At 40.5% G+C, this 27,966-nt stretch overlaps 1 protein-coding gene across 13 annotated transcripts; it reads right to left on the minus strand.

Moving 5' to 3' along the window:
* Positions 1-2,545: 2,545 nt before the first annotated feature.
* On the minus strand, positions 2,546-27,555 carry LOC116539637 (zinc finger protein 227). 13 transcript variants are annotated; one of them, XM_032262735.1, is made up of 7 exons: positions 27,299-27,555; positions 25,832-26,013; positions 21,073-21,429; positions 14,894-14,955; positions 11,090-11,216; positions 10,164-10,286; positions 2,546-5,087 (listed from the first exon to the last, which is right to left on the minus strand). In XM_032262735.1, exons 3-7 carry the CDS (start codon positions 21,161-21,163, stop codon positions 2,959-2,961), a joined length of 2,532 nt encoding a protein of 843 aa, XP_032118626.1. In that variant the 5' UTR covers positions 21,164-21,429; positions 25,832-26,013; positions 27,299-27,555; the 3' UTR covers positions 2,546-2,958. The 13 variants fall into 13 exon arrangements, with proteins under 13 accessions (XP_032118626.1, XP_032118632.1, XP_032118627.1 ...); XM_032262741.1 differs by lacking the exon at positions 27,299-27,555 and adding an exon at positions 20,565-20,607 and having other exon boundaries at positions 21,241-21,429; positions 25,832-26,502; XM_032262736.1 differs by lacking the exon at positions 25,832-26,013.
* Positions 27,556-27,966: the final 411 nt, after the last annotated feature.

The raw sequence follows: 27,966 nt of genomic DNA on the forward strand, positions 1-27,966 counted from the left end.
ATTAACTGTACTAGTATCTGCAAGAAACACTGACTGGAAGGGTCTCATCTGAATGTATCTATCTCTGGATATTTCTATCAGATATTTTTCATGGTCCTACTGGAACATTTTATTTAAAGGGTCAATACCCTGAGAATGGGAAAAATTATAATGTTTGGGATACTATGCCATTCAAAAACAATCTCTGGCATCAGTCATCCAATACTCCCATTCACTCCTTCCTAGAAAGACAGAACCCCCAAGTTCTAGATGGTGTGCATCCACCTTCCCCAGTAAATATATGAATGATACTGGGAGACAAATTTCTGATTCTTGGAGAAGATGCAACACAGAATGCGGGTAAGGCTAGAAAGAAAAACACTATGATGTTAAGAACTGGAAATAAAAGTAGGAACTCATTAATTCTACACTTCTACTTCTCTTCCTATCTATATACTTCTATACATCTTTTCACTCCTTCATCCCCCAGTGTTTAAAAAAAAAAAAAAAAGCACAGGTATTACAGCTATTACCCACATCTTGATGTCTAACTACCATCCCTCAAGCCGAGGAATCCGAGTTCCCAAAGAAATGGCAAATTCCATGGATGGGGCAGGACGAGTACAAGATGAGCCTGGAACATTATATTGTGTTAGAGTAAAGATGTGCTTAAATTTATTTAAAAATACATGATGGGCAAACGGGACAGAAGAGAAACTTCCTTAGAGCAGAAGCACAATCTAACAAGTGTTGACAGAATGATGGTTAAATATACGACCCTTTTGGCCGGGCGCGGTGGCTCACGCCTGTAATCCCAGCACTTTGGGAGGCCGAGGCGGGTGGATCACGAGGTCAAGAGATCGAGACCATCCTGGTCAACACGGTGAAACCCCGTCTCTACTAAAACTACAAAAAATTAGACGGGCATGGTGGCGCGTGCCTGTAATCCCAGCTACTCAGGTGGGTGAGGCAGGAGAATTGCCTGAACCCAGGAGGCGGAGGTTGCGGTGAGCCGAGATCACGCCATTGCACTCCAGCCTGGGTAACAAGAGCGAAACTCGGTCTCAAAAAAAAAAAAAAAAAAAAAATAAAATATATATATATATATATATATATATATGACCCTTTTGCACCATCAGAGTGATCACTGATACAGGCCAGACTTTTAGAGAATGCTTAAACTAGTGGAGGAAAATTGACTGAAAAACATGCTATTTGCAGAGTCAGGAAGTATCTCCCCACAAATTGCCTTTGTTATTATCAATCACAAAGAAAAAATAGTAATTTTACAATGGAAAAACCCAACATCACCGTCCCCAATAGTGTTCCAATTTGTTACCTTTATAGGTACAAATATTACATGTTGCACATCACTTACCAAATCCTCATGGAAAAATGTGTAGTTAAATCCAATTATAAGGGAACCTCAGTCAAATCCAAATTAAGAGACATTCTACAAAATAATCTCAAAAATATCAAGGTCATTAAAAACAATGAAAGAGGTAGCAATTTTGATTAAAGGAGTCTAAATGCAATGTGTAGTCTTTGGACTCAAGCAGAAAAAAATCAACATATTATTGGGATAACTGTAAGATTTAAATAAAGTCTGTAGGTTACATACTGTTATGTATCAATAATAAATTTTCCTTCTGGGTGCCGTGGCTCACACCTGTAATCCTAGCATTTTGGAAGGCTGAGGTGGGAGGCTCACTTAAGCCCGGGAATTCGACACTAGCTTATGCAACATAGCAAGAACTCATCTCTATAAAAGTTTTAAAAATTAGGTGGGCATGGTGCTCTGTGCCTGCAGGCCCAGCTACTTGGGAGGCTGAGGCAGGAGGATCGCCTGCCCCCAGGAGTTAGAGGCTGCAGTGAGCTATAATCACCCCTCTGTACTCAGCCTAGGCAACAGAATGAGGCCCAGTCTCTAAATAAATAAATAAATAACTGGAATGTTATATTGTAGCTAAGACATCCTTGTTCTTAGGAAAGCACACTTAAGTATTTAGTGTAAGGAGAAAGATGTCTGTAGCATATTCATATGGCAAAACTCTATGTATAAATACATATTGAGAATAATTCAAAGATGTTAATGGTTAATCTGGGTAAAGAGTATATGGGAGATTTTATATAACTTCTACAATTTTTCTGAAAGTTTTAAGTTATTTCAAAATAAGTTTAAAGAAACATTAAAATATACATAAAATCCCATTATTTAGAGAGAACTATAGTAAAGACCTATTCATCTACACGTTTTAACAAAATAGGATCACATAAAATATCTTATTTTTTCAAGTTAATATATTCTGAACATCTTCCAACATCCACAGCTAAAAATTTACCTTTCTCCATTTGATGTTTGCATAGTGTGCCACTGGATTGATAAACCACAAAATACTTTGGTAATCTATTTCTGTTTGCTATTAAAACGATGATGCACTGACCATCCTTTAATATACCTCCATGGCAGACAAATTTACTTCTGAAGACGAAAGATTCATCTCTGGGGATATATTCCTTAATTTTAAACCTACATACCATAAAAAATAATCTATGAGTCCTTAGCTACAGTAAATTTTTAATAATTTTATTCATTTTTCAAAGCTTTACAGCTTTTAGTGAAAATAATGATCACTGTAAGTATAAAATGGCAATTACAGGAATAATAACCCAAAACTCTCCCTGGCCAAAAAACCAGTTAGCATATGGCAAATATCCTTCCACACATTATCTTCAGGCATATATTCACACTGAAAGATGATCATTTATAATAACTAGATCTTACCAAGAGAGCCACAGCTCTATTTCTCCCCTAAATACGAATTCTATTCCTGTTCATGATTCTATGTCATCTTGATGGATTTGTTAGAAAGATCCCCTTCCACTCCCAGTACTTTTATAGGGTTTACCACTAGCATGGACTCTCCAAAAACTTGAATATGTGCATTCAGACGGAAGTTGGTAACACACTTCTCATTTCTAAAGCTTTTTGCCAATATGGACTTTCTGATGATATGTAAGACGTGACCGGTGACGGAAGTCCTTATCACATATGTCACATTTGTATGGTTTTTCTCCAGTGTGGACTCTCTGATGGGCTTGAAGACGTGCACTCTGACTGAAGCCTTTACCACACTCTTCACATTTAAAGAGCTTTTCCCTGGTGTGAACACCCAGATGGACTCGAAGATTTGAGGGGAGACTGAAGGCCTTACCACACTCCTCACATATGTGGGGTTTCTCTCCTGTGTGGACCCTCTGATGATGGCGAAGATTCAAGCTCCTACCAAAACCTTTTCCACACTCTCCACATTTGTAAGGTTTTTCTCCAGTATGGCCTCTCTGATGGTATATAAACTGGGAACTGTATCTAAAGCCCTTTCCACACACATCACATTTGTATGGCTTTTCCCCCGTGTGGACTCTCTGATGGGACTGAAGACCAGAGGACTGACTGAAGCCCTTACCACAGACACCACATTTGTATGGCTTCTCTCCAGTATGGACTCTCTGATGTACCCGAAAATCTATGGCCTGACTGAAGCTTTTATCGCATTGCTCACATTTATAGGGTTTCTCTCCTGAGTGAACTCTTTGATGCGCATGAAGATTTGATCTCCAACTAAATCCCTTTCCGCATTCCTCACATTTATATGGTTTTTCTCCCGTGTGAATTACTTGGTGTAGTTTAAGATTTGAACTGTAACTGAAGTCCTTACCACACACATCACATCTGTATGGTTTCTCTCCAGTGTGGACTCTCTGATGGGTTTGAAGCTTTGAGGACTGACTGAAGCCCTTCCCACATGTTTCACATTTGAATCGTTTTTCCCCAGTGTGGACATTCTGATGGACTTGAAGATTTGAAGCCTGACTGAAGCCCTTACCACACTCCTTACATTTATAGGGTTTCTCTCCCGTGTGAACTCTGAAATGAATATGCAGATCTGTATTACGTGTAAAGCCTTTCCCACACGCCTCACATTTGTATGGCTTCTCTCCAGTGTGGACTCTCCGATGGCATATTAATGGTGAATTGTGGCTGAAGCCCTTACCACACACATCACATTTGTAGGGTTTCTCCCCAGTGTGGACTCTCTGATGGATGTGAAAATGTGCAGCCTGAGTGAAGCCCTTACCACACTCCTCACATTTATAGGGTTTCTCACCCCTGTGGACCCTCTGGTGAACACGGAGATTAACACTCCAGCCGAAGCCCTTACCACACTCTTCACATTTGTATGGTTTTTCTTCAGTATGGACTCTCTGATGGCACTGAAAATTTGAACTTTGACTAAAGCATTTACCACATTCCTCGCATTTATAGGGTTTCTCTCCAGTATGAGTTCTGTAATGAATGATAAGACCCGTGCTGCTACTGAATCCTTTGCCACAGCTGTCGCATCTATAGGACTTCTCTCCTGTATGATTAGATTGATAAAAATGGAAAGAGCTCTTACTGAAGCAATCACCAGATCCATAATATCTATTGAGTTTCTCTCCCGGGTGAATTCTCTGATGAGTTTGCAGATGTGAGATTTGACTGAGGTATTTTTCTCCTGTGTGAACATTCTGATGAAGGGGAAGCCCTGGGCTATAACTGAAGCCCATTCCACACTCACCACATGGATGGGGTTTCTCTCCTAAGGGTAATTTCTGATTGGAGCCATCACTAATGATTTTGCCACATTCATTACCTTTGCAGGGTTTCGGTTCTGTGTCAGTTTTAATATGCTCATGACATGATGATTTCTTCATTAAGTCTTCATGTATATGCAGGTTATTTTTCACATCAATTTGTTTACTTCTACTCTGAATCTGTGACTCACTCAGATACGGATTCCTACAAGAATGCTGGGTTCTCCAAAATAGAAACTCCTGATTTTCAATATAAATAGAGCTATCTCCTTTAGGGTTCATTATATTGTTCTCATTTTCAGAAACCTGAATAGAGTCACCTTGTACTAACTGGGAACTCTTTCCCTGTAGACACCTGGTTAATTCATTTGCAACCTGTTTCCAGATTTGCCAGCAGGACAGTTCTTGATTTGAAAGGTATTTTAATGCAAATTTTTGGAGAGTCTCCATCTTATTTTGATGCTTGCTGCCTATTTAAAAAAAAAAGTAATATTTAGATATGAAGGCAAGTAAACACTTTCTTCAGAAATAGAATTTCACACATAGGCCACAGTAGAAAGCCTTAATAAACCAGGGGAAAGGTGACCTTGTCCTTACAGTATCATGTATTCTGTCATGTTTTTCATACAGGTATAAGCAAAGAGTGGGGTCAACAGGTTCCGATTCACTAAGTATAAATATGATCCATTTAGAATAGTAAGTCTAACAGTTTAATATGAGAGCTAAAAGCTGAAATCAGGTGGCTGCACGGCAACAAAAAGACAATCCACATTCTAACCTACATAACATCAATTAACAACCTACGTAACTCTTGCTCAGTAGGCTTATGACAAGTGGGATTCTAATAACTAGTTATGTTAGGAAAGTTCAGACTGTGGGCATAAAATAGTATTTTAGATCCTGATAGAAATTATTTTCCAACAGGAAATTTGGGAAAGCAGTTGAACTAATAAAATGATTATTCTAAAGCCTGGTAAATAGTATTTTAGATCCTGATAGAAATTATTTTCCAACAGGAAATTTGGGAAAGCAGTTGAACTAATAAAATGATTACTCTAAAGCCTGGTAGAAATCCAAGTCTCTGGACAAGAAGTGGAAAAGGGAAAGCTAATCTTGTATAACTAGGAGAGAAGTTCAGAGAGGAAAGAAGTAGAGCATAGTGCAAACTCTCAAAGTCAACACAGAAGACTAAGAGAGGGAGAGGTATGTTCAGCTTGGAAAGCTTCCTCCCAGGAAGCAGGGAGCCTTGCTTGTTCTCTTACTCCCTTCAGGTCTCTGCTTAAATGTTACTTTATCTGTGATGCCTTCTATAACATATGATGGAAAAGTAAATCCACGGTACCACCCTATACCTTTTTTTTTCTGAAATGGAGTCTCGCTCTGTCACCCAGGCTGGAGTGCAGTGGTGCAGTCTCAGCTCACTGCAACCTCCACCTCCCCGGTTCAAGAGATTTTCCTCCTAGCTTCCCGAGTAGTGGGGATTACTGGCTCATGCCACTACACCCAGCTAATTTTTGTATTTTTAGCAGAGATGGGGTTTTATCATGTTGGCCAGGCTGGTCTTGAACTCCTGACCTCAAGTGATCCACCCACCTCGGCCTCCCAAAGTGCTGGGATTACAGGCATGAGCCACCACACCCAGCCCACCATATACCTTTGACTCTTCCCAGTTCCCTTACTCTGCTTGACTTTTCCCCACATTACTTATTATTTGATTTACTATATACTTTCCTTTTTTTTCTCTCTGTCTCTTAGACCCACTAGAATGTAATGGTCAAGAAGAAAATATGCGCTTTGTTTTCTTCATTGCTTTATCCCCACTGTAACAAGGGTTTTCAAATTGTTTCGATGCATTAGTGCACCATGAAACCCAGTATGTAACTTGTGACAACAACAACAACAAAAAAAACAGAATAAGAGAACATGCTTAGAATATTACAAGCAATAAGCGCACCATTATAGGAAATACTTGTTTGAGTTTGTAAACATACACATAAATATGAGCATACTTATGCTCAGTCAAGATGTAAAATTATACTTAAGTTGAGGGTGGTGGTTAGAAGTGTATGAAAGACCTTGGCTTAAAATGTTTAGGGGGTGATTTACCAAGTCCTTAATCAAATAATTTGCTTAAATACAATGTTACATTCTAATAATACAAACTGAAAAAAATATACATCAATAGGTATCTACATATTTCTGGATATGGCAGGCTGAGTAATAATCCCCACCCTGAAGAGATGTCTACATCCTGAACTCACAAACCTGTGAGTATGTTAACGTATATGGCAAAAAGGAATTTACAGGCCAGGCCCGGTGGCTCACGCCTATAATCCCAGCACTTTGGGAGGCCGAGGATCACTTGACATCAGGAGTTTGAGACCAGTCTGGCCAACATGGTGAAACCGTCTCCACTAACAAAAAATATTAAAAATTAGCCTGGCATGATGGTGGGCACCTGTAATCCTAGCTACTAGGGAAGCTGAGACATGAGAATCATTTGAACCCAGGAGGTGGAAGTTGCAATGAGCCAAGATCACGCCACTGCACTTCAGCCTAGATGACAGAGGAAGACACTGTCTAAAAAAAAAGGAATTTACAGATATGATTAAATGAAAGCTCTCAAGATAAAAAGATTATCCTGGATTAACCAGTGAGCCCAAAGTAATCACAAGTCCTTTTAAAAAGGGAAGCAAGAAGGAACTCTCCCAGATTTTGCCCCACGTATCTCTTCCTTTTGCTCATTCCAATGTGTATCTTTTTTGCTCTAATAAAACTCTAAGTCTAGTACCTTCCTGAGTTCTGACGTTCATTCTAACAAATTATCATGGGAACCCCCAAATTTTGTAGCTACTTGGTCAGAAGTGACCAAAATTATCTGGGAAACCCTAAACTTAGAGCTGATATAGACAGTAGTCTTGTGGAAGACTATGCCCTTAATCTGAAAGTCTGGCCTAACTTCAGGTGTTTGCTGTCGTAAGTCACTGCAACCAAAAAGTGCTTCTCACATTGCCTGTGCTAGCAGCTAAGATTAATACATGTGGATGCAAATTACACTGGAAAACTGAATTCAAAATGCTGGGATTTTCTTTTCCTAATAGGACTCACTTCAACTCCACAGGTATGTCAGTGCCTTTGGACTTCTGGAAATGTCCAATTCAAAACTCTAAAGAACTACTCTATGAAGGCTATATAACTGTTTCGGTATTGGAGGGAAGGGAACATGAGAAAGTGGGAAGTCACCTGTATGGATGAGGCAGTTTTCACCAATGAGTATAGCCAACTTGAAACTGATACAAGGAAAATGATGAACTGTACTACCTGCCATATAGGCATTGATAATTTTTGATAGTTATATATTCCAACAACTGTGAATAGCTTTTGTTTTCTATGATTAGGTTTGAATCTTTACATATCCAAAAATGTCTTAGAAATTAAGAGTTATTTTAAAGATTCACTGGAAGACAATTCCCAAGTAATTAATTAATCACACTAGTGTGCTCTCAACCAATGAGCTAACTCCAAGTAAAAGGAATATAAGGTCTACTTGTCTCCATTCTCTGTAAGCTTTTTGTTAAGAACTCTTAGAAAAACAAACAGTTTGGCGTGGCACAGTGGCTCATGCCAGTAATCCCAGCACTTTGGGAGACCAAGACGGGTGAATCACAAGGTCAGGAGTTTGAGACCAGCCTGGCCAACATGGTGAAACCCCATCTCTACTAAAAATACAAAAATTAGCCAGGCATGGTGGCAGGTGCCTGTAAACCCAGCTACCCAGGAGGCTGAAGCAGGAAAATTGCTTGAACCCAGGAGGCAAAGGTTGCAGTGAACCAAAATCATGCACTCCAGCCTTGGCGACACAGTGAGACTTCCAGCCTGGGCAACACAGTGAGACTCTATCTCGGGGAGGAGCTCTTTAATATGTGTTCCTCTGATTTATGAAGAAAATTTTAGAATATTACTTATACATGAAGCATGGTTGCAAAATCCTGAAACATGTTGAAGGCATTAAAGAAAAACCTTTGAGATAGGGTGGCAGAAAATGCTACAAGATTTGCTAAAAGGACTTTGTCTATTATGCAAAAATGAAAAGTGACAATACTTAGGATAATTCCCGAGGTAAAGTAAAGCAAGTATCTAACATTTCTGAACACATCAAAGGAATTTACGGATATGATTAAATGTAGACCTAAAAAGAGAGATGAACCAAAAAAGATGAATTATATCCATCAACTACTCACAGAATTCAGGGCGTTGTCTATCATGTTAATAGATAAGCTTTCCTGTTTTGTTTTTGGGGTAGGGAGAGCATATAAATTTACATCATCTCGGAATACCTGATTTTTAATTTTGTGTGTGTGAGAGACAAGGTCTCACTGTTGTTCAGGTTGGTCTCAAATTCCTGGGCTCACTTGATCCTCCTGCCTCAGCCTCCCAAGTAGCTGGAACTACAAGTACATGCTAATATACCTAGCTAATTTTTAAAAATTTTTTAATAGAGATGGAGTCTCACTATGTTGTCCAGGTTGGTCTGGAACTCTTCAGCTCAAGTGATCCTCCCACTTCAGTCTCCCATGTAGCCAGGATTACAGGTGTGCACCATTATGCCCAGCTTACTTTTAATTTTTAAGTCAGTAGACCTGAAAAATATGCAAATTAAAGAGAAAGCAGAGAAGGAGAGAAAGGAAGGATAAGGGGATGGAAAATGGAAGGAAGATGGTATTTCAAATTAAAATGGTATTTAAACACAGGAGGCCTCTCTAATGATATAACATTTAAACAATGACTTGAGTGCAGTAAGTAAGGTGCTGGGGACTCTCCACCAAAGCAAGGAGGAGAGCTAGTCAGAGGCCATGGAACAGAAGGGAACTCAGTATGTTTAACAAATACTCCAAGGGCTGCCAACATGGCTGGGATGATCTAAGCAAAGGGAAAGGAATGGGAGATCAAAGAGAAACTTGGTGAGATCAGACCAGTTAGGGTCTTACAGTTCAGTACAAGGCCTCTGAGTGAAATGGGAAGGTTGTGAAGGCTTCTGAGTAGAGGAATGACATAATCTAATGTGTTCCTTAAAGAACCAGTCTGGGCTGGGTACAGCAGCTCACATCTGTAGTCCCAGGGCTTTGGGAGACTTAGGTGGGAAGACTGCTTGAGCCTAGGAGTTTCAGACCAGCCTGGGCAACATAGCAAGACCTCATCTCTTCAAAAAATAAAAAATTAGCCAGTTGTTGTGATATACACCTGTAGTCCTAGCTACTTGGAAGGCTGAGGCAGGAGGATCACTTGAAATCAGGAGGATGAGGCTGCAGTAAGCTACAATCACACTGCTGCACTCTAGCTTGGAGAAAAGGTGAGACCCTATCTCAAAAAATAAAAAGATATTTTAAAAAGAACCACTCTGGCTACCATTTAGAAAGTAAACTATAGGAGCACAAGGGAGGAGGTAGGGAGACCAGCATGGAAGCTGCTGTTATAATCCAGGTGAAAGATGACAGCATTCGGACCAGGGAGGTCATGGACATGGTAAGACGCAGACTAATCAGTACCTGAAAGAATAGCCGCAGGGTTCTCGCCAGAATACCTACTTCTTTGGGTTTCTGCTTCCATCATCCAAAGCTTTTCTTCTGCTTCCAGTTGGGATACCATATCTGGTTGGAAGGGAAGATGCCCTATGAAAATGCAGATTTATATGTATTTAAGATGAACACACAACTAAAATACATTTTTGTCAGAACCTATAAGCCTCACAACCTCTAGAGTGATATGTTATTACTTATTTTATTTATTTATTTAGTTTTTGAGACAGAGTTTCACTCTGTTGCCCAGGCTAAAGTGCAATAGCACAATCTCGGCTCACTGCAACCTCTGCCTCACCTCCGGGGTTCAAGTGATCCTCCTCCCTCCCTAGTAATTGGGATTACAGGTACCTGCCACCATACCCGGCTAATTTCTGCATTTTTAGTAGAGATGGGATTTCACCGTGTTGGCCAGGCTGGTCTCGAACTCCTGACCTCAAGTGATCCACCCACCCTGGCCTCCCAAAGTGCTGCGATTACAAGCATAAGCCACCACGTCTGGCCTCTAGAGTGATTTATTTTAAGATGTTTTTAGATCATGAACTATAATAAGAAATTTAGGTTGTGACCTAGTTCATATATATATAGGAGATTTAGCAGAATTCCTGGCTACTACCCACAAGATGCCAACAGCACCCCCCCATCAGGTGTGACAACCATTTCCAGACAATGCCAAATATCTTCTAGGGGCAAAACCACCAGCAATTTAAAAGGACAGAATTTTGCCTGAGCAGAAAGACTAGAAAAACCTATGCTATTGTCCCAGGGATTAGAAAACCTTTTGTCTTCAAGAACAAGGAACCATTTTTAAAAGGTCCAAACCCTTGAACACCTCTTCAAGCACAAAGATTCTCAAAGGGAGCTCAGGTTCAGGGTCAGAGAGCGCCTGTCCTCACCCACGGCAACCAAGTTCTTGAAGTTCTCCACCATGACATCTCGGTACAACGTCCTCTGTGTAAGATCCAACAGTCGTAGTTCCTCACTGGAGAAGACCACAGCCACATCCTTGAATGTCACAGCCTTCTACAACATCAAACACAGGTAACCTCAATCTTATAACCAACCTCCACTGGAAGAAGGGTGGCATCAAGAAGGAAAAAGAGCACCACAAAAAAATTGTTAGAGATTCCAAGAGATCCCAGTCAATTTTCAGTTCTGACAGTTTCTCTCACTATCTCCTACCCCTCCCCCTACAAAGCCTGGACTTTATCACTGTTTTTTTGTTTTTTTCTTTTTTGAGATGGAGTCTTACTCTGTCACCCATGCTGGAGTGCAGTGGCACAATGTCTGCTGACTGCAGCCTCCATCTCCTGGGTTCAGAGATTCTCCTGCATTAGCCTCCCAAGTAGCTAGGATTACAGGTGCCCATGACTAAACCCAGGTAACTTTTGTATTTTTTTAGTAGAGACGGGATTTTACCATGTTGGCCAGGCTGGTCTCAAACACCTGACCTCCGGTGATCCACTGGCCACGGAGTCCCAAAGTGCTGGGAACAAGCCTGAGCCACCACACCTGGCCCTATCAACGTTTTTAATGTTTGCAAAGGTCACAGGCCTTCAGCAACCCTCAAAGATAGGTATGTAGCTCTTCCTGTGCTTTCAAGGCACATGTCCTTTTATCCACCTACTACAGGATGCACAGCTGCTTAAAGAGCACTGGCTCTGGAGTCTGGCCAGGTTCAAATTTCAACGTTTTGCCTTTTACTAATTATAGGACCTTGGGCAAATTCCTTAATCTCTCACTATCTCAATTTCTTCTTTATCATGGTATCTAAATCATAAGTTGTATGAGCCTGACACAGAAGAACTGCTTCAGCCCAGGAGTTTGAGGCTACAGTGAGCCATGATTGTGCCACTGCATTTCAGCCTGGGCAACAGAGTGAGACCCTGTCTCAATTTTTAAAAATAAATAAATTTTCAGGCTAGGTACAGTGGCTCACACCTGTAATGCCAGGACTTTTGGAGGCCTCACTTGAGGCTAGGAGTTTGAGACCAACCTGGCCAACATGCTGAAACCCCATCTCCACTAAAAATACAAAAAAATTAGCCAGGCATGGTGATGTGTGTCTGTAATCCCTGCTACTCAGGAGGCTGAGGCAGGAGAATCACTTAAACCCGGGAAGTGGAGGTTGCAGTGAGCCGAGATGGCACCACCACACTCCAGACAGGGTGAGACACTGTTTTAAATAAATTTTTAAAATTAAAATAAATAAATCATAAAGTGTTTGAAAGGATTAGATGAGTGAAGATATGTAAAGCACTCAAATGCGTGGCACACCATATGTGCTCAATAAATGGGAAAAACTAATACCTTTGTGACCTGTTTCATCCCATTTTGTGATTACCTACGATAGTATTCCTTGGAACTGATGATTTATCTTTAACCAATCCAAATAATGTACAATTAATTACAGATTTTTACTTATAACCAACACTGCAAAGATTCTTTTACAGAGATCATGGCCAAGAAGCAGCAACTGCAAAGTCACAGAATATTTACTTTTAAAATTTTTGAGCCGGGCGCAGTGGCTCATGCCTGTAATCCCAGCACTTTGGGAGGCCAAGGCAGGCAGATCACCTAAGGTCAGGAGTTCAAAACCAGCCTGGCCAACATGGCGAAACCCCGTCTCTACTAAAAATACAAAAATTAGCTAGGTGCAGTGATGGGCACCTATAATCCCAGCTACTCGGGAGGCTGAGGCAGGAGAATCGCTTGAACCCAGGAAGTGGCGGTTGCAGTGAGCTGAGATCGTGCCATCGCACTACAGCCTGGGCAACAGAGTGAGACACCATCTCAAAAGAAAAAAAAAAAAAATTTGAAAGTGTAATTGCAGATTTTTCTCTCCAAAGGTTTTCCCAGTTCACTTTTTATGCAACAGTACAAGCATCCCTGAACCTCTAGACCCTGGCTAAACAGGACTCAGTTCCTTTTTCTAAAAAAGTCATTGACAACATAAGTAAAACCAAATACATAAATAGAAAGCTCTTTTATTAACATTTTCACACATTAAAATTATTAGTGAAGATCATTCTTTTCATAAATTTGTTTCTTCTCTTAATGACACTGCTATTCATTTCTTTTGCTCATATTCCAGTTGGGATTTTCTCTATATTACTAATCTTAACAGGAATTTAACCTATTAGACCTTTACCTAATGTTTAAGTATATCCCACCAGTTTGCTACTGTCTTTTACCATCATGCCTGATAGCTTTTGCTGTAGAGAAATTTAAAACACTTATATAAAAACTGTGCTTGAGCATCTACCTTCATGGAATGACTAAGAGACAAAACTAGAGAAGAGATAGGCACTGAGATGGAAACTGAATGAGAGGCATTGTTGAGGTCTATCCTCCAAAAGGTAACATCAGGGCCAGGTGCAGTGGCTCACGCCTGTAATCCCAGCACTTTGAGAGGCTGAGGTGGGTGAATCACCTGAGGTCAGGAGTTCAAGACCAGCCTGGCCAACGTGGTGGAACCCCATCTCTAACAAAAATACAAAATTAGCCAGGCATGGTGGTGCATGCCTGTAATCACAGCTACTCGAGAAGCTGAGGCAGGACAATCGCTTGAACCTGGGAGGCAGAGGTTGCAGTAAGCTGAGATTGTGCCATTGCCCTCTGGCTCTGGCCTGGGAGATAAGAATGAAACTCTGTCTCAAAAAAAAAAAAAAAAAGTAACAGCAGGTACTTGTATGATATGCGCTCATGTCTCTGAATGGAAAACTCTTTTGTTCTGTCTACCTTTACATGAATACAGAATGTCAGATATTCCTAATGGTTGGAAGCTTCAGTGTCCAATGAATCAGCTACCTGGGAAATTTGGGGCAGTTATTCCCATAACCTGTTTCCTCATATTTAAAATACAGACAAATCATCTCCATCCTCACATCTGAAAAATTGCAATGACAGATGGAAAGGGCTGACAAGACATCTAAGTACTACTAGACCTTAAACTATGTACATGTTACTTTGATGAAATAAATTCATCCAAGAAATAAAATAGATGAGTGATAAAAACATAAACAGAAAAAATATATAGCTCTTCTTCTGTGAAAACATCTAATAATATTACACCATGTCATTCTTTAGATGCTCTGTTTACAAAACATCTGAGGGAACCAACATGAAACTGAGACATGAACCTCTTCAATGCAGAGCTCCTAAAACTTTTGGGACAAATAATATTGAATTCCTTCAAAATTGCTTTTAAAGAAATTGTTTTTATATGTAGGAAAAAAGTCACTGCATTTAAAGTAGTAAAATTCTTAAAATTTCTGAAAGGCTGAATAATGAATACTTTTTGTTGTTTTTTAAGGGCACTGCAATTCAATGGCATATGATGTAATCACTTACAATGCAGGTGATGCAATTAAGTGGAAAATGCACAACTGAAAATTTCATCTACTTAAGTACTGCAAAATGGATATGAAAAAGAGTATGGGAAAGTGAAAAAAGCTAGTTTATGAGCAGGAAAGTAGCATAGATTATTTTTTATTAAAGCTTCTCTTATTTTTTTCAAAGACTGTTTTGTAAAATACTAAAGGTGATAAACTAAAACAAACAAAACACACACATCTCAGCATACAGCATGCTCTGAAGATCTGTTTTTCACTAACCTTTCCAAGGAAGAGAAAAAATAAATCTCTAATCTGCGAGAAATAAATCACATCTTAAAAGACAGTAAGGAATACTTTACTTACCTGAAACTTGGTCATTTCCTCCTGCTCCTTCTGGGGAATGTCATAGTCCTGAGATAGCATAACTGGGGAAGACCAAAGAAGCCATGAGACACAAGCCTGCTGTTAGCCCACGTGGACGTATGAGGAAATTACAGAAATAGACAGAAATAGCCCTACATTCAGACAGGTATAGCCATACAAGCTTGGTAAGCAGAACATGGACTGTATTCTAGCTTCTAAAAAGCCTGACAACTCAGTGCCATTGGGCAGTGAACAATTTGCACAAATGCAGCATCCCTGCTACAAGAATTTCTGATGGCAGAGATGATAAGAAACAAGAGGCAGTGTAATAACAGATGAGGCCTCTAAAGTCAAATATCTGGGTTTAATTCCTAGAAACGATATTTACCATCTGTGTAACCTTGGGGGTACTAAAAACCCTCTCTATGCCTCACTTGTCATGTGTAAAATGAGGACATGGTAAGAATCATAAATTGTACCTCCCTCATAGGGTTTTTCCAAGGATTAAATAAGTAGATGGAGAGTTCTAAGAACCAGGAGTCCCTTTCTCTTATAGTTACTAAAAAGCATAAGAGGCCGGGCACAGCGGCTCAGACTTGTAATCCCAGCAGTTTGGGAGGCCAAGGAGGGCAGATCACATGAGGTCAGAAGTTTGAGACCAGCCTGGCCAACACGACAAAACCTCATCTTTACTAAAAATAATAAAAATTAGCCAGTCGTGGTGTTGCGTGTCTGTAATCCAGCTACTTGGGAGGCTGAGGCATGAGAACTGCATGAACCTGGGGAGGTGGGGGTTGCAGTGAACCGAGATTGTGCCAATACACTCCAACGTGGACAACAGAGTGACTGTTTCCAAAAAAAAAAAAAAAAAAAAAAAAAGGCAGATGATATTTTGCATCGTACACTTCCCTTGCAAATACTGCTCTCCTATGAAAGTAACCTTTAATTTCTGAAAAGCCAAATTCTGTCTTAAAGTTTCTTCTTAGTAATTTGTTGCCTAGCTAGTAATATTTTACTGACAATGGTATCAGGTTTCTAAAACATATCATTTCAGGTCAATTTACTTCATAAAGCCTAGAAAGAATCATTTTAGCCCTTTTATGTGCACAAAGATAAAGAAAAACATATGGCAAGAAGAAAGATAAAGACACAAATGAAAAATCAAGAAACATGAAAGATAATTGAGAGGCTTCTATATTTGTCTAACAGGAATGTGAGAAGAGAATGCAGGATGGAGGGAATGACTGAGAGGTCTTAATTTCAAGATACAATTGCTGAGAATTTCACACAATTAATAAAAGATACAAGTTCACATAGAGAAATTCTTAACAGTATAAATAAACGTATTCCAAAATAAATCACAGTGAAACTCAGGAATGCAAAAGACTAAGCAAACATAAAAAACTCAAAACAACAACAACCTTAAAGCTCCTAGAAAGAAAACATATTTGACCTAAAAGAAATAACAATTATATTGAGAGAAATAGAGTAACAGAATGAAAATTTAAAACAAATGACTATTACCTCCAAAATAAAGAAACTGTCAACCATGAAGTGTATGTTCAACTAAATGATTTACATGAGAAAGAAACAGTATTTTAGCTGAATGAAAATGAAGAAGATTTATAATCATGTGAACCCTAAAAGATGGACTGACAGAAGCAATGGTAAGAAAACATTTGTAACTATATTGGTAAGATAATAATCTTTAAGAAAAGCCAAAGAACTATAATGACAAATTTTGAGGGTGGTTATAATAAAAAGCAGACCTATAACAACCTAGTCTACATTAAAAAAAAAAAAAAAAAAAAAAAGATAGTTCTTTTTTTCTTTTTTGAGAGAGTTTCATTCCTGTCGACTAGGCTGGAGTGCAATGGTGCAATCTAGCTCAATGCAACCTCCACCTCCCACATTCAAGCGATTCTCCTGCCTCAGCCTCCCGAGTAGTCCAGACTACCGGATTACAGCTGTGCGTGGCCATGCCCAGCTAATTTTTGTATTTTTAGTAGATACAGGGTTTCACCATTCTGGCCAGTCTGGTCTCAAAGTCTTGACCTCAGGTGATCCACCCGTCTCAGCCTCCCAAAGTGCTGGGATTACAGGTGTGAGCTATTACACTTGGCCCCATCTTCTTTTAAATCTTTTTTAGTCTCATTATTCTTCAGAATAAGAACACATGCTGATTAGATTTAGTACTTGCCAAGGGATATTTTGTAAAGTTTAAAAAATGAGAAAATTTTTTTGCAAGCTACCCATCTAACAAAGGGCTAATATCCAGAATCTACTAATAACTTAAATTTACAAGAAAAAAACAACTCCATCAAAAAGTGGGCAAAGGATATAAACAGACACTTTTCAAAAGACATTCATGCAGCCAACAAACATGAAAAAATGCTCATCATCACTGTTCATTAGAGAAATGCAAATTAAAACCACATGAGATACCACATCATGCCAGCTAGAATGGCAATCATTAAAAAAATCTGGAGACAACAGATGCTGGAGAGGATGTGAAGAAATAGGAATGTTTTTACACTGTTAGTGGGAGTGTAAATTAGTTCAACCATTGTAGAAGACAGTATGGCAATTCCTCAAGGATGTAGAAATAGAAATACCATTTGACCCAGCAATCCCATTACTAGGTCAAATGGTATATACCCAAAGGATTATAAATCATTCTATTATAAAGACACATGCACACGTATGTTCACTGCAGCACTGTATATAATAGCAAAGACTTGGAACCAATCCAAATGCCCATCAATGACAGACTGGATAACGAAAATATGGCAAATATACAGCATGGAATACTATGCAGCCATAAAAAAGGGTAAGTTTATGTCCTTTACAAGAACATGGATCCATCTGGAAACCATCATTCTCAGCAAACTGACACAAGAATAGAAAATCAAACACCTCAGTTCTCACTCATAAGTGGGTGTTGTACAATGAGAAAACATGGACACAGGGAGGGGAACATCACATACTGGGGCTTGTTGGCGGGGGGCACTAGGGGAGGGATAGCAGGAGTAGGGGTATTGGAGAGTGATAACAGGAGAAATACCTAATGTAGGTAATGGGGGGATGGAGGCAGCAAACCACCATGGCATGTGAATACCTATGTAACAGTCCTGCATGATCTGCACATGTACCTCAGAACTTATAGTAATAAAAAATACACAAAACCATATAAACTCCAGATCAGTTGAGCACAAATAAAAGGAAATAAACTGAACAAAACTTAAAAACAAGAAAGGAGAGCAAAATATACACACAGATAGAACAAGCAAATTATCCCAGACTGCACTAAAAATGTATGTATGTATGTATGTTTGTGGGTGTGTGTGTGTGTGTATTCTAAAAGACACTACGAAAACATAATGACAAAAAGGTTTGAAAGAAAAGAAACAAAAAAAGATATACTGTACTGAGCAAATGGCAAAATAAAGCTTCAGTTTCAGAGGTCATGGTAGAATATTTTTAAAAACTGACCTGATGTCTGGTATATGCTTTAAGACAACAGTCAGCAGCCTTTTTGGCACCAACAACCAGTTTCATGGAAGACAATTTTTCCATGGATCGGGGCAAGGGAGATGGTTTGGGAATGAAACAGTTCCACCTCAGATTACAAGCCATTAGTTACATTTTCATAAGGAGCACACAACCTAGATCCCTTGCATGTGCAGTCCCTCCTATGAGAATCTAATGCCCTTGCTGATCTGACAGGAGGAGAGCTCAGGCGGTACCACTCCAATCACCTCCTTCTGTGCTGCCAGGTTACTAAAGGGCCACAGATTCGTACCATATCTGCTGCCCAGGGGTTGGAGACCCCTGCTTTAAAGACACTCTAGTTTAAAAAACAAAAGGCCATGCAAAGTGGCTCACGCCTGTAATCCAAGCACTTTGGGAGGCCAAGGTGGGCAGATCACAAGGTCAGGAATTCGAGACCTGCCTGGCCAACATGGTGAAACCCCATCTCTACCAAAATACAAAAAATTAGCTGAGCATGGTGGTGCATGCCTGTAATCCCAGCTACTCCGGAGGCTGAGAGAGGAGAATTGCTTGAACCCAGGAGGTGGAGGTTGCAGTGAGCCAAGATCACACCACTGCACTCCAGCCTGGGCAACAGAGCTAGACTCTGTCTCAAATAGTAATAATAATAATAAAATTTTTTAAAAAGGTAGGGGTGGGAGGAAGAGATCATCTGGAGCAAATGTTGAATCTAAGTGTTGGTTACATGGGATTCACCGCACCACCCTTTTGATAGTTGAACATACTTGAAATTTTTCATAATATATTAAGAAAAAAACTACACAGAATACCAAGCCTATTTTGAGAAACATCCATAGCAAATACTAAAGAGAAACACATTAAAGTGTTAGCACTTTTATTATATGTAATTTTTTTCTTTTTTATCTGAACATCACTGTCCAACATATGTAATTTTAAATTTTCCAGTGCCATATAAAAAAGGGAAAAACCAAAAATAAGTGAAATTAATTTTTTTTTTTTTTTTTTCCGACACGGAGTTTCACTCTTGTTACCCAGGCTGGAGTGCAATGGCGCGATCTCGGCTCACCGCAACCTCCGCCTCCTGGGTTCAGGCAATTCTCCTGCCTCAGCCTCCTGAGTAGCTGGGATTACAGGCACGCACCACCGTGCCCAGCTAATTTTTTTTTGTATTTTTAGTAGAGACGGGGTTTCACCATGTTGACCAGGATGGTCTCGATCTCTTGACCTCGTGATCCACCCGCCTCGGCCTCCCAAAGTGCTGGGATTACAGGCTTGAGCCACCGCGCCTGGCCGTGAAATTAATTTTAACAATTTAAGCCGGTGTATCCAAAATATTAACATTTTGACATACAATGCAAAAAATTATCGAGCCATCTTACATTTTTTGTACAAAGTCTTTGAAACTCAGGGTGTATTTAACACTTATAGCATATCTTAATTTAGACTAACCACATTTCAAGTGCTCCTAGGGCACACGTGGCTTACAGCTACTGGTTTGGATAGTGCGCCTCTATAATAAGCATTCATTACTTCTATAACCAGAATATGACATATTTTGACATGGAATGAAATTGAGATGTTGTAGGATTTTTCTAAAAAATTCAAAATTCATCACTGCAGTTTTTGAGATCTTCCACAATAAAATCCACACCTACATTCCCAAGGCTGATTTCCAATGACTCACCTGTAGCTAAATGGATTACTATTTAAGATAACTGAAGGTAACTATATCATTGAGATTAAGATCACAGACTTTGAACAAAGAACAGAAAACAACAGAACTAAACAAAAACAAACAAAACAAACCAACAAAAAAGATCACACACTCTGAAAAGAACTGCTTAGGTTCAATCCCAACCCACTTCTTACAATCAGCTGAATAACTTTGGGAAAGTATTTCATAAAATAAGCTCTGCTTAATTTACTCATAATAACATGACCTACTTCATCAATATCTATGGTCCACAGATAAATGCCTTAAAATCAAAGTGGTAAGATGTTATTTATAATACTCATTTCCAAGTATCTTTCCTACCCACTTTCACATTTATTCAACAAATATTTTATCATTTTTCAGTAGTAACTTACTGAGTGAAGTAAACTTGATTAGTTCAAAGGACAGACAATGGAACAACAAAGTGTGTTCAAGAGCAGGTACCTGGGCTATGCTGGAAGAAGGAACGAAGTCCCTCCCTCCTCCTCTTTGCGAATTCGGAGGCGGTGAAAAAAAAAAAAAAGGATGCCGTGAGTTAGCACGATGGAGTCTCTATCCCTTATAAACGACACAGTAAACATTCCCATGCACTGGAGCCTGATGACTCAATCCTTCGTAAAAAAAAATCGGTAAAAGTTCCGGAAGACCTCGGTCTCCTGAAGGATGAGAAAGAAGGGCCATGGCATAAAGCCCTGACCTTTCCTGTCTCTTCACTGGAGCTTCCAGTAAAAAGGGTGCTTGTTAGGGAATCAGTTGATTATCAACAGCAGAAGTCAACCAGGTATCAGGTGCCACTACCGTTCTAAGGTTTGACCCGTATTATCTCCTTTAAGTCTAATTACAACCCTACCCAGTAACAGTAGGGTTTACCCAGTAACTACCTTTATTGTTATTTTACAGATGATGAAACACAAGACCGGATAATAGGTAACCCGCTGTTTATTATACCTACAGAAGTAGCGGCGCAGCTCGCCAAGTGCGGGATGAGAGCAAACTTCCGCCCTTGGCCTCTCGGCCTCCGCCCGCGGCCGCAACCTCTCCATCCTGACTGACGGCTGGGGAGCGCCACGCGCAGGCTGGAAAGCTTCAGAAGGGCCCTGGGGGTGTAACGTTAACTCACCTCCCGGACCCAAAAGATGGTGGCGGCCTCGCTTTCCGGGGCGGAAGTGGCTCTGCCTGTCCGGAGCTACTTAACTACCCTTCCCAGAAGCCTCGCGCGCCTGCGGCCCAACTGTTTCCGGACAGAGTTCTGGAATACGTTTCCCAGAACTCCCAGGAGGAAGAACTTCCAGGTGGCGCCCTCTTCGCGCTAAAAAATAAAAATAAATAAAAAAAAGAGAGCGAGCGAGCGAGCGAGCAAGGGTTACCGAGAGTATAACAAAAGAATCTCCAAATTCTTGGAGCTCCCGGACTACAACATCCAGAATCCCCTTCATGGCTTCTTGCCGTTTTGCCTGGCTGAAGCAGTTCTCTGATGTCAGTGGAATTTAGGTTTTTCTCATTAACAACAACAACAACAACAAACCAGCAAATTTGTGAAGAATTGGAGCCCTAAAGGAAAAAAAGATTATCAGAAACATCTACCACTTCCAAAAAAAAAAAAAAGGCAGGGGAAAGCCTTTTACATTTAACAAGATCAATAGGAAAAATACCCTTTAGATACAAAAAGAACGAAAGACCAACCAAAAAATGCAATGAAGGCAGAATATATTGTGGACTTCCACTTTTGTTAATAGCACAGTTATGTAATTCAGAACAACTTGCTTGCTGAGGATAGCTAGACATAGAAAACTCAAGCTTTGAAGCATATTGTATGATCAACTCCTCAAAGTAACTAGGGCCACTGTAATCATTCCTCAAGGAGTTTCTGAATTTGAAAGATGAACAAGTTTACTACTTGTGTTTAAACCATGATTTTTATTTGCTTAAATGTATGATGATGGAATTGATGTTTCAGAGAACTGAGGGTTGAAAGAAGACAGCAATACCTAAAAATGTCCACATATCCACGACAGTACATGTTTGCAGTTCTCAGTTACTAAATATGTATTCTTTATTCTGTTACATACAACTACCACATACAAAGCACCAAGTATGTGCCAGGAACTAGTCCCAACTCTTCAGACTCTGGGACCCTCACTACATTTTCACAACTTTTGTTAAGAGTTGTAAGATGGAGTTTGGCTCTTCTGCCCAGGCTGGAGTGAAGTACCGCCATCTCGGCTCACTGCAACCTTTGTCCCCTGCCCTGGGTTCAAGTGATTCTCCTGCCTCAGCCTCCTGAGTAGTTGGGATTATAAGCACCCCCCCACCACACCCAGCTAGTTTTCTGTATTTTTAGTAGAGACAGGGTTTCACCATGTTGGCCAGCCTAGTCTTGAATTCCTGATCTCAGGTGAACCACTCTTCCTCACCTCCCAAAGAGCTAGGATTACAGGCGTGAGCCACCGTGCCCAGCTCGTTTTCACAACTTTTTTAAGACAAATAATGTAATGTCCTCTAGTTTACTGTTTGGGATCCAGAGCCAGAGAGAGGTTAAGTATATCTCCTAAGATGGAAATTTGATTATTTTCACCTGCATGTCTATCCAATGCCCTTAAGAGAAGGTTCAAATGCTTTAACAAGTCACACAAACAGGAATCTTCCAGATGGTGTTTCTCTCTTCAAATCCACTTTCCACTCTACATGTCCAGTCATAATGGATTCCTTGTACTCCTACACAAAGCCTCTAATTCTTTGTATCTGCTGTCCCTTCTGTCATAACCTGCTACTCTTTTCACTCCTAGGTGATAGTCTTCATCCATAGCTTAAATATTCTCTGCTCTAGTAAGACTTACAATGGGTTCTTGCCTTGCAGACTAATAAAAGTAGTGTGTAGTAGCCAAGATTACAGAGGTAGTATAAAGCTGCCTAGATTAAAATACTAGTGCTTCCATTTATTCTGTCCCTTTTTTCTTCATTTGTTAAGTGGAGACTATAATAGGGCTGATATGAGGTATAAATGAATACACGTAAAGCACTGGAAATTCTGACTGATTCATGACCACCCTATAAAAAGTTATCAAATGTTAACCTCATATTATAAACACAGGACACAATTTACGGATGAAAGGTTTCTTTTTTTTTTTTTTTTTTTTGAGACGGGGTCTTCCTCTGTCACCAGGCTGGAGTGCAGTGGCGCAATCTCGGCTCACTGCAACCTCCGCCTCAGCCTCCCGAATAGCTGGGACCACAGGTGTGTGCCACCACACCTGGCTAATTTTTTTGTATTTTTAGTAGAGATGGGGTTTCACCGTGTAGGCCAGGATGGTCTCGATCTCTTGACCTCGTGATCCGCGCCCCACCCCCCCGGCCTCCCAAAGTGCTGGGATTACAGATGTGAGCCACCACGCCCAGCTGGATGGAAGGTTTCTACAAAAATTTGCTTTGGACAATAACCACACATCAACTTTTGATTACTGTGAAAAAAAACTAGAAGAATATGCAAATGCATCCCACCAAAAGCAAGATAAAGGATCACTAATATTGACATTATTTCCTTTTATTTTTTCCTAAATCTACTTCGGGAATTCTGAATACAATCTAACTGAGCTGCAGGTTTCTGTTTCAGGATACTGGGCAGTTCCACAAACCACAAGCACTGAACCCCTCCTTGTCAGTCTTGTGCTGGATACTAAGCACATTGTAAAGAATGGGACATAGTGCCTGCAACAACATAAGATGCAGCCTAAGGGAGAAACAGATCAGATCTAAAAGACCCTAAGTAAAAAATTCCAAATAAAGAAGCCACATTCATAACTATTCCTTTTCAAATCTCAGTGTTTCCCTCTCCCTTTGATTTCTCACATAACTACCTTCTTCCTAGTTGCCAAGAAAAAAAACTCTGGTAACTTGCTTTCCTTTGCTCTTCATTCACAATTATTTTATGTTAACTACTTTTAATTTCTACTGACTGTCTGCTAGGATTTGGTTTTGATTTTTGTCAGATTCTTCCTCTTCCCACGAAAAACATATGTGGGAGAAGAGTAATAGATGCAATAAGACAGGCAAATGTTTACAAGAGTTAGAGACAAACATAAACATAAAGAAAATAGTGTAACGACCCTCTACACTATTTCATTACACTATTTTCTCTACGTCTATGTTTGGGAATTTCTATGAGAAAAATTAGAGAAATACCATGTGTGGCATGCCACCAATGCATGAATGCATTAAAAACGTTAGCAGTGTTTATCTCTAAATCCTGAGATTATGGGTTATTTTAAGGAACGAAGTCTCATTGTCATCCAGGCTGTAGTGCAGTGCCATGGTTACAGCTCACCGCCAACTTCAAACTCCTAAGCTCAACCAATCCTCCCACTTCAGCCTCCCAAGTAGCTGGGACTACTGGTATGCACCACCACATGCAGCTAATTGTTTAAATATTCAGCAGTGAATACTGGTAACTTTCATTTCCTTTTATATACTTCTGTCTTTTCCAATCTCTCTATAATGGTCATGCATTACTTCTAATAAGGAGAACGTAGACTCTAAAGCCCCAAATCACCTTCCAAACCAAATAGAAAAAGGCTTCCACAAACCATATACATGATTATTTCCTACGATTGTAAGAAAAATTTACAGGATGGAGATTATGTACACAGACTTGAGGCTCTAATTCCTTGGGTTCTAATGGCAGTTCTGCCTCTTACTAATTTTAAGTCTTAGGGTTCGTCTTCCCTCTTCTTTTTCTGACAGCATTTCCATAAGAAAATGCTTCTGAATCCTTTTCTAAACTTTTGATATGCATATAAACCTCATTAGATGCTATGTAAGCCTCTAGCCAGGCTTACAAGCTAGAAGTATGTTTGAAATTTCTGAGATTTGTCCCTTTTGAATGTAAACATCTGAGAAGATAATCGCACTGTCCCTCTATCACTGTAAGAGGCGCGGTGGCTCAAGCCTGTAATCCCAGCACTTTGGGAGGCCGAGGCGGGTGGATCACGAGGTCAAGAGATCAAGACCATCCTGGTCAACATGGTGAAACCCCGTCTCTACCACAAATACAAAAATTCAGCTGGGCATGGTGGCGTGTGCCTGTAATCCCAGCTACTCAGGGGCTGAGGCAGGAGAATTGCCTGAACCCAGGAGGCGGAGGTTGCGGTGAGCCGAGATCGCGCCATTGCACTCCAGCCTGGGTAACAAAAGTAAAACCCCGTCTCAAAAAAAAAAAAAAAAAAAAAAGAGTTTAACCAAGGTGCCTTTCTTTGAGCTGTAAATCGGCTGGCAGATGAGGTAAGAGAAGTTTTATTATTACTTTGGATAAAGTTAGTTAACTTAGACTGGATTCTTGAGTAAATTTAGAATAAATTTATGAAAGAATTTGCAGTAAATGATGAGGCGAAGTCTTCTTATTGAAAGATGATTAATCTTGAGAACTGATGTACATAGTGGTCAAAAGTAGAACTGAAGAGGAGGTGAGGAAGGAGACCACTTCCCCTCAGCCTTCTACATTGCATTTCAAAAGGAGAAGTAAATGTTGCAGAAGGCACAAGGCCAGTGGAGGAGACAAAACCGGTGCCACTAGCTGAACCTGAAGGTTAAAGATCAAACCCTCACCCTAGTTCCTATCTATAGATCACAGGCATGGTATGGAGGAATCTTCCCCAAAAGGCATTGTTCTTGCTTAATCACGATTAGACCCCCACCTAAGTCACATATCCCTTGCTTACCTCATTGATCACGACCCTCTCACATGTAGCCTCTAAGATTGTGAGCCTTTCAAAGAGGCCAGGATTTTCTAGCCAGGGAGCCCAGTTCTTGAGATGCAAGTCTGCTGAGACTCCCAGCTGAATAAAAAGCCACTTCCTTCACAAACCTGGTGTCCAAGAGGTTTTGTCTGTGGCGTGTCCTGCTACAGAAAAACAAATAAAAATGCAGGAATGAAAGGCAGAAATTAAAGTTTTCTTTTATAAGCAAACTTCCCTGACTCCTTCCCCCTCTTGTGGGATTGTATCCTGCTTTGTAAGAAGTTTATAAATTATTGTATTCTTCTTCTCTATAGCTAATAACTGTAAGTTTCTGTAACACAATGAAGGTCGTGAGAAATTCCCAATCAGGCAGGATTCCAGCCTTCTGCGCACTGTAGCAGAAGGCAATAGATAAGGCCTGTGCTAAAATCCTTGAGCTCTGCAGACAGCAAACATCTGGGTCGAACAGCAACAGTCATATGTTAACCTAAGTTAGTTGCCTATCATTATGTAATGAATTGCCTTTGTTCTACACCTGCAAACTTGTTTTAGTGCCACTGCGTACTTCACGTATAAGAAATCAAACTGGCCAGGCGCGGTGGCTCACGCCTGTAATCCCAGCACTTTGGGAGGCTGAGGCAGGTGGATCACGAGGTCAGTAGTTCAAGACCAGCCTGGCCAAGATGGTGAAACCCTGTCTCTACTAAAAATACAAAAAACTTAGCTGGGCTTGGTGGCGGGAGCCTGTAATCTCAGCTACTCGGTAGGCTGAGGCAGAGAACTGCTTGAACCTGGGAGGCAGAGGTTGCAGTGAGCCGAGATTGCACCACTGCACTCCAGCCTTGGGGACAGAGTGAGACTATGTCTCAAAAAAAAAAAAAAAAAAAAAAAAGTCAAGCCCTGCCTTTGTTAAGGGCTCAGCCATTTTGTTCCCGTCAGGGAACCAGCTGGGCCAGTGTATACCTAAAATAAACTCCTTCCATATCCTCAACGGTCTCTCCAGTCTCTGAAATCCCACAAGAGAATGGTATAAAAAGTTTAAAATTGCTTGACTATACATGGGGTGGAACTTCTCAATATTTTTCTTCAGATTATCTATAATACTATAAAGTAGTTGTCCTCATTCAGCAATAAGACAGCTTTCTTTTCTACGTTGTATAGAGAGGACTATTACCTTCGTTTCTTTCTCTGTTAAAATAGAATATAGGGGTGCCTACCGCATATGGCTATTCTGGTCATTTAATGAATAATTCGTATAAAAGTATAAGAGACTCCTACTGACTCTCTACTTCAGAAATGAGAACGGGACAAAGATTAATTCTCAAAACATTGTAACACTAGTGAGTGGCAGAGCTGGCAAGCAGGTGGGAGAGGCTGGCTGCGGAACGCCAGATCCTCTAGCCAGGCGACAAACGGCCCAGGACACTCCCAACCCCGGGACGCACGAACCGCTTCAAACCGGAGGTTCAGCCGGGAGGAAAGAACACAAACTGCTCCCAACTCCATCCTCTCAACTGGCAACAGCTTCTCGGGCCCTCCTCGAGACGAGGACCAGGGTCCCGCTTGCTCCCCGACGAGGCTGAGAAAACCTGGAGGGTCTCCGTGGATCCAAACACTATCTCCTTGAGCCCTCCAGCGAAAGAACCTTCCAGCGACTAAAGAGAAATCACGGACCACTTCCCACAATTCCCTAGCACCGCGTTCCAAAAGCGGAAGTGCCCCAGGCTATGCGGATCCCTGACTACACTTCCCAGAATGCCGGAGAACGGGGGCGGGGGAACGACCATCGTTCCGCCCCTTGCAGCGGGTATACTTCCGAGCAACCTGAGCTTCCGGGTATCCTAGAAAGCTAGAGGGAATCTTAGACAAGTTTTGCAATTTTAGAGTGTTAGTGATTTTCTTAGTGGTACCTACCGATTCTGTTATTCAAGGGCCTCGGGGAAGAAATTGGAGTTCGGGAGGAGAAGGGTACCTAGTAAAACCCGAATAGCTGCACTACAGGAGTAAAGATAAAAGGCAAATAGATCGTCTTCAGTAGGGGTCCGAAGCCAAACTTGAAATCACATTCTTACCTGAAAATAGTAAACCTTTTTTCTTAGTGTTTGCAGGTACCTGAC

This window comes from Sapajus apella, unplaced genomic scaffold, assembly GCF_009761245.1.
Source record: "Sapajus apella isolate SASKATOON/1434 unplaced genomic scaffold, GSC_monkey_1.0 scaffold130, whole genome shotgun sequence".
Lineage (NCBI taxonomy): Eukaryota > Metazoa > Chordata > Mammalia > Primates > Cebidae > Sapajus > Sapajus apella.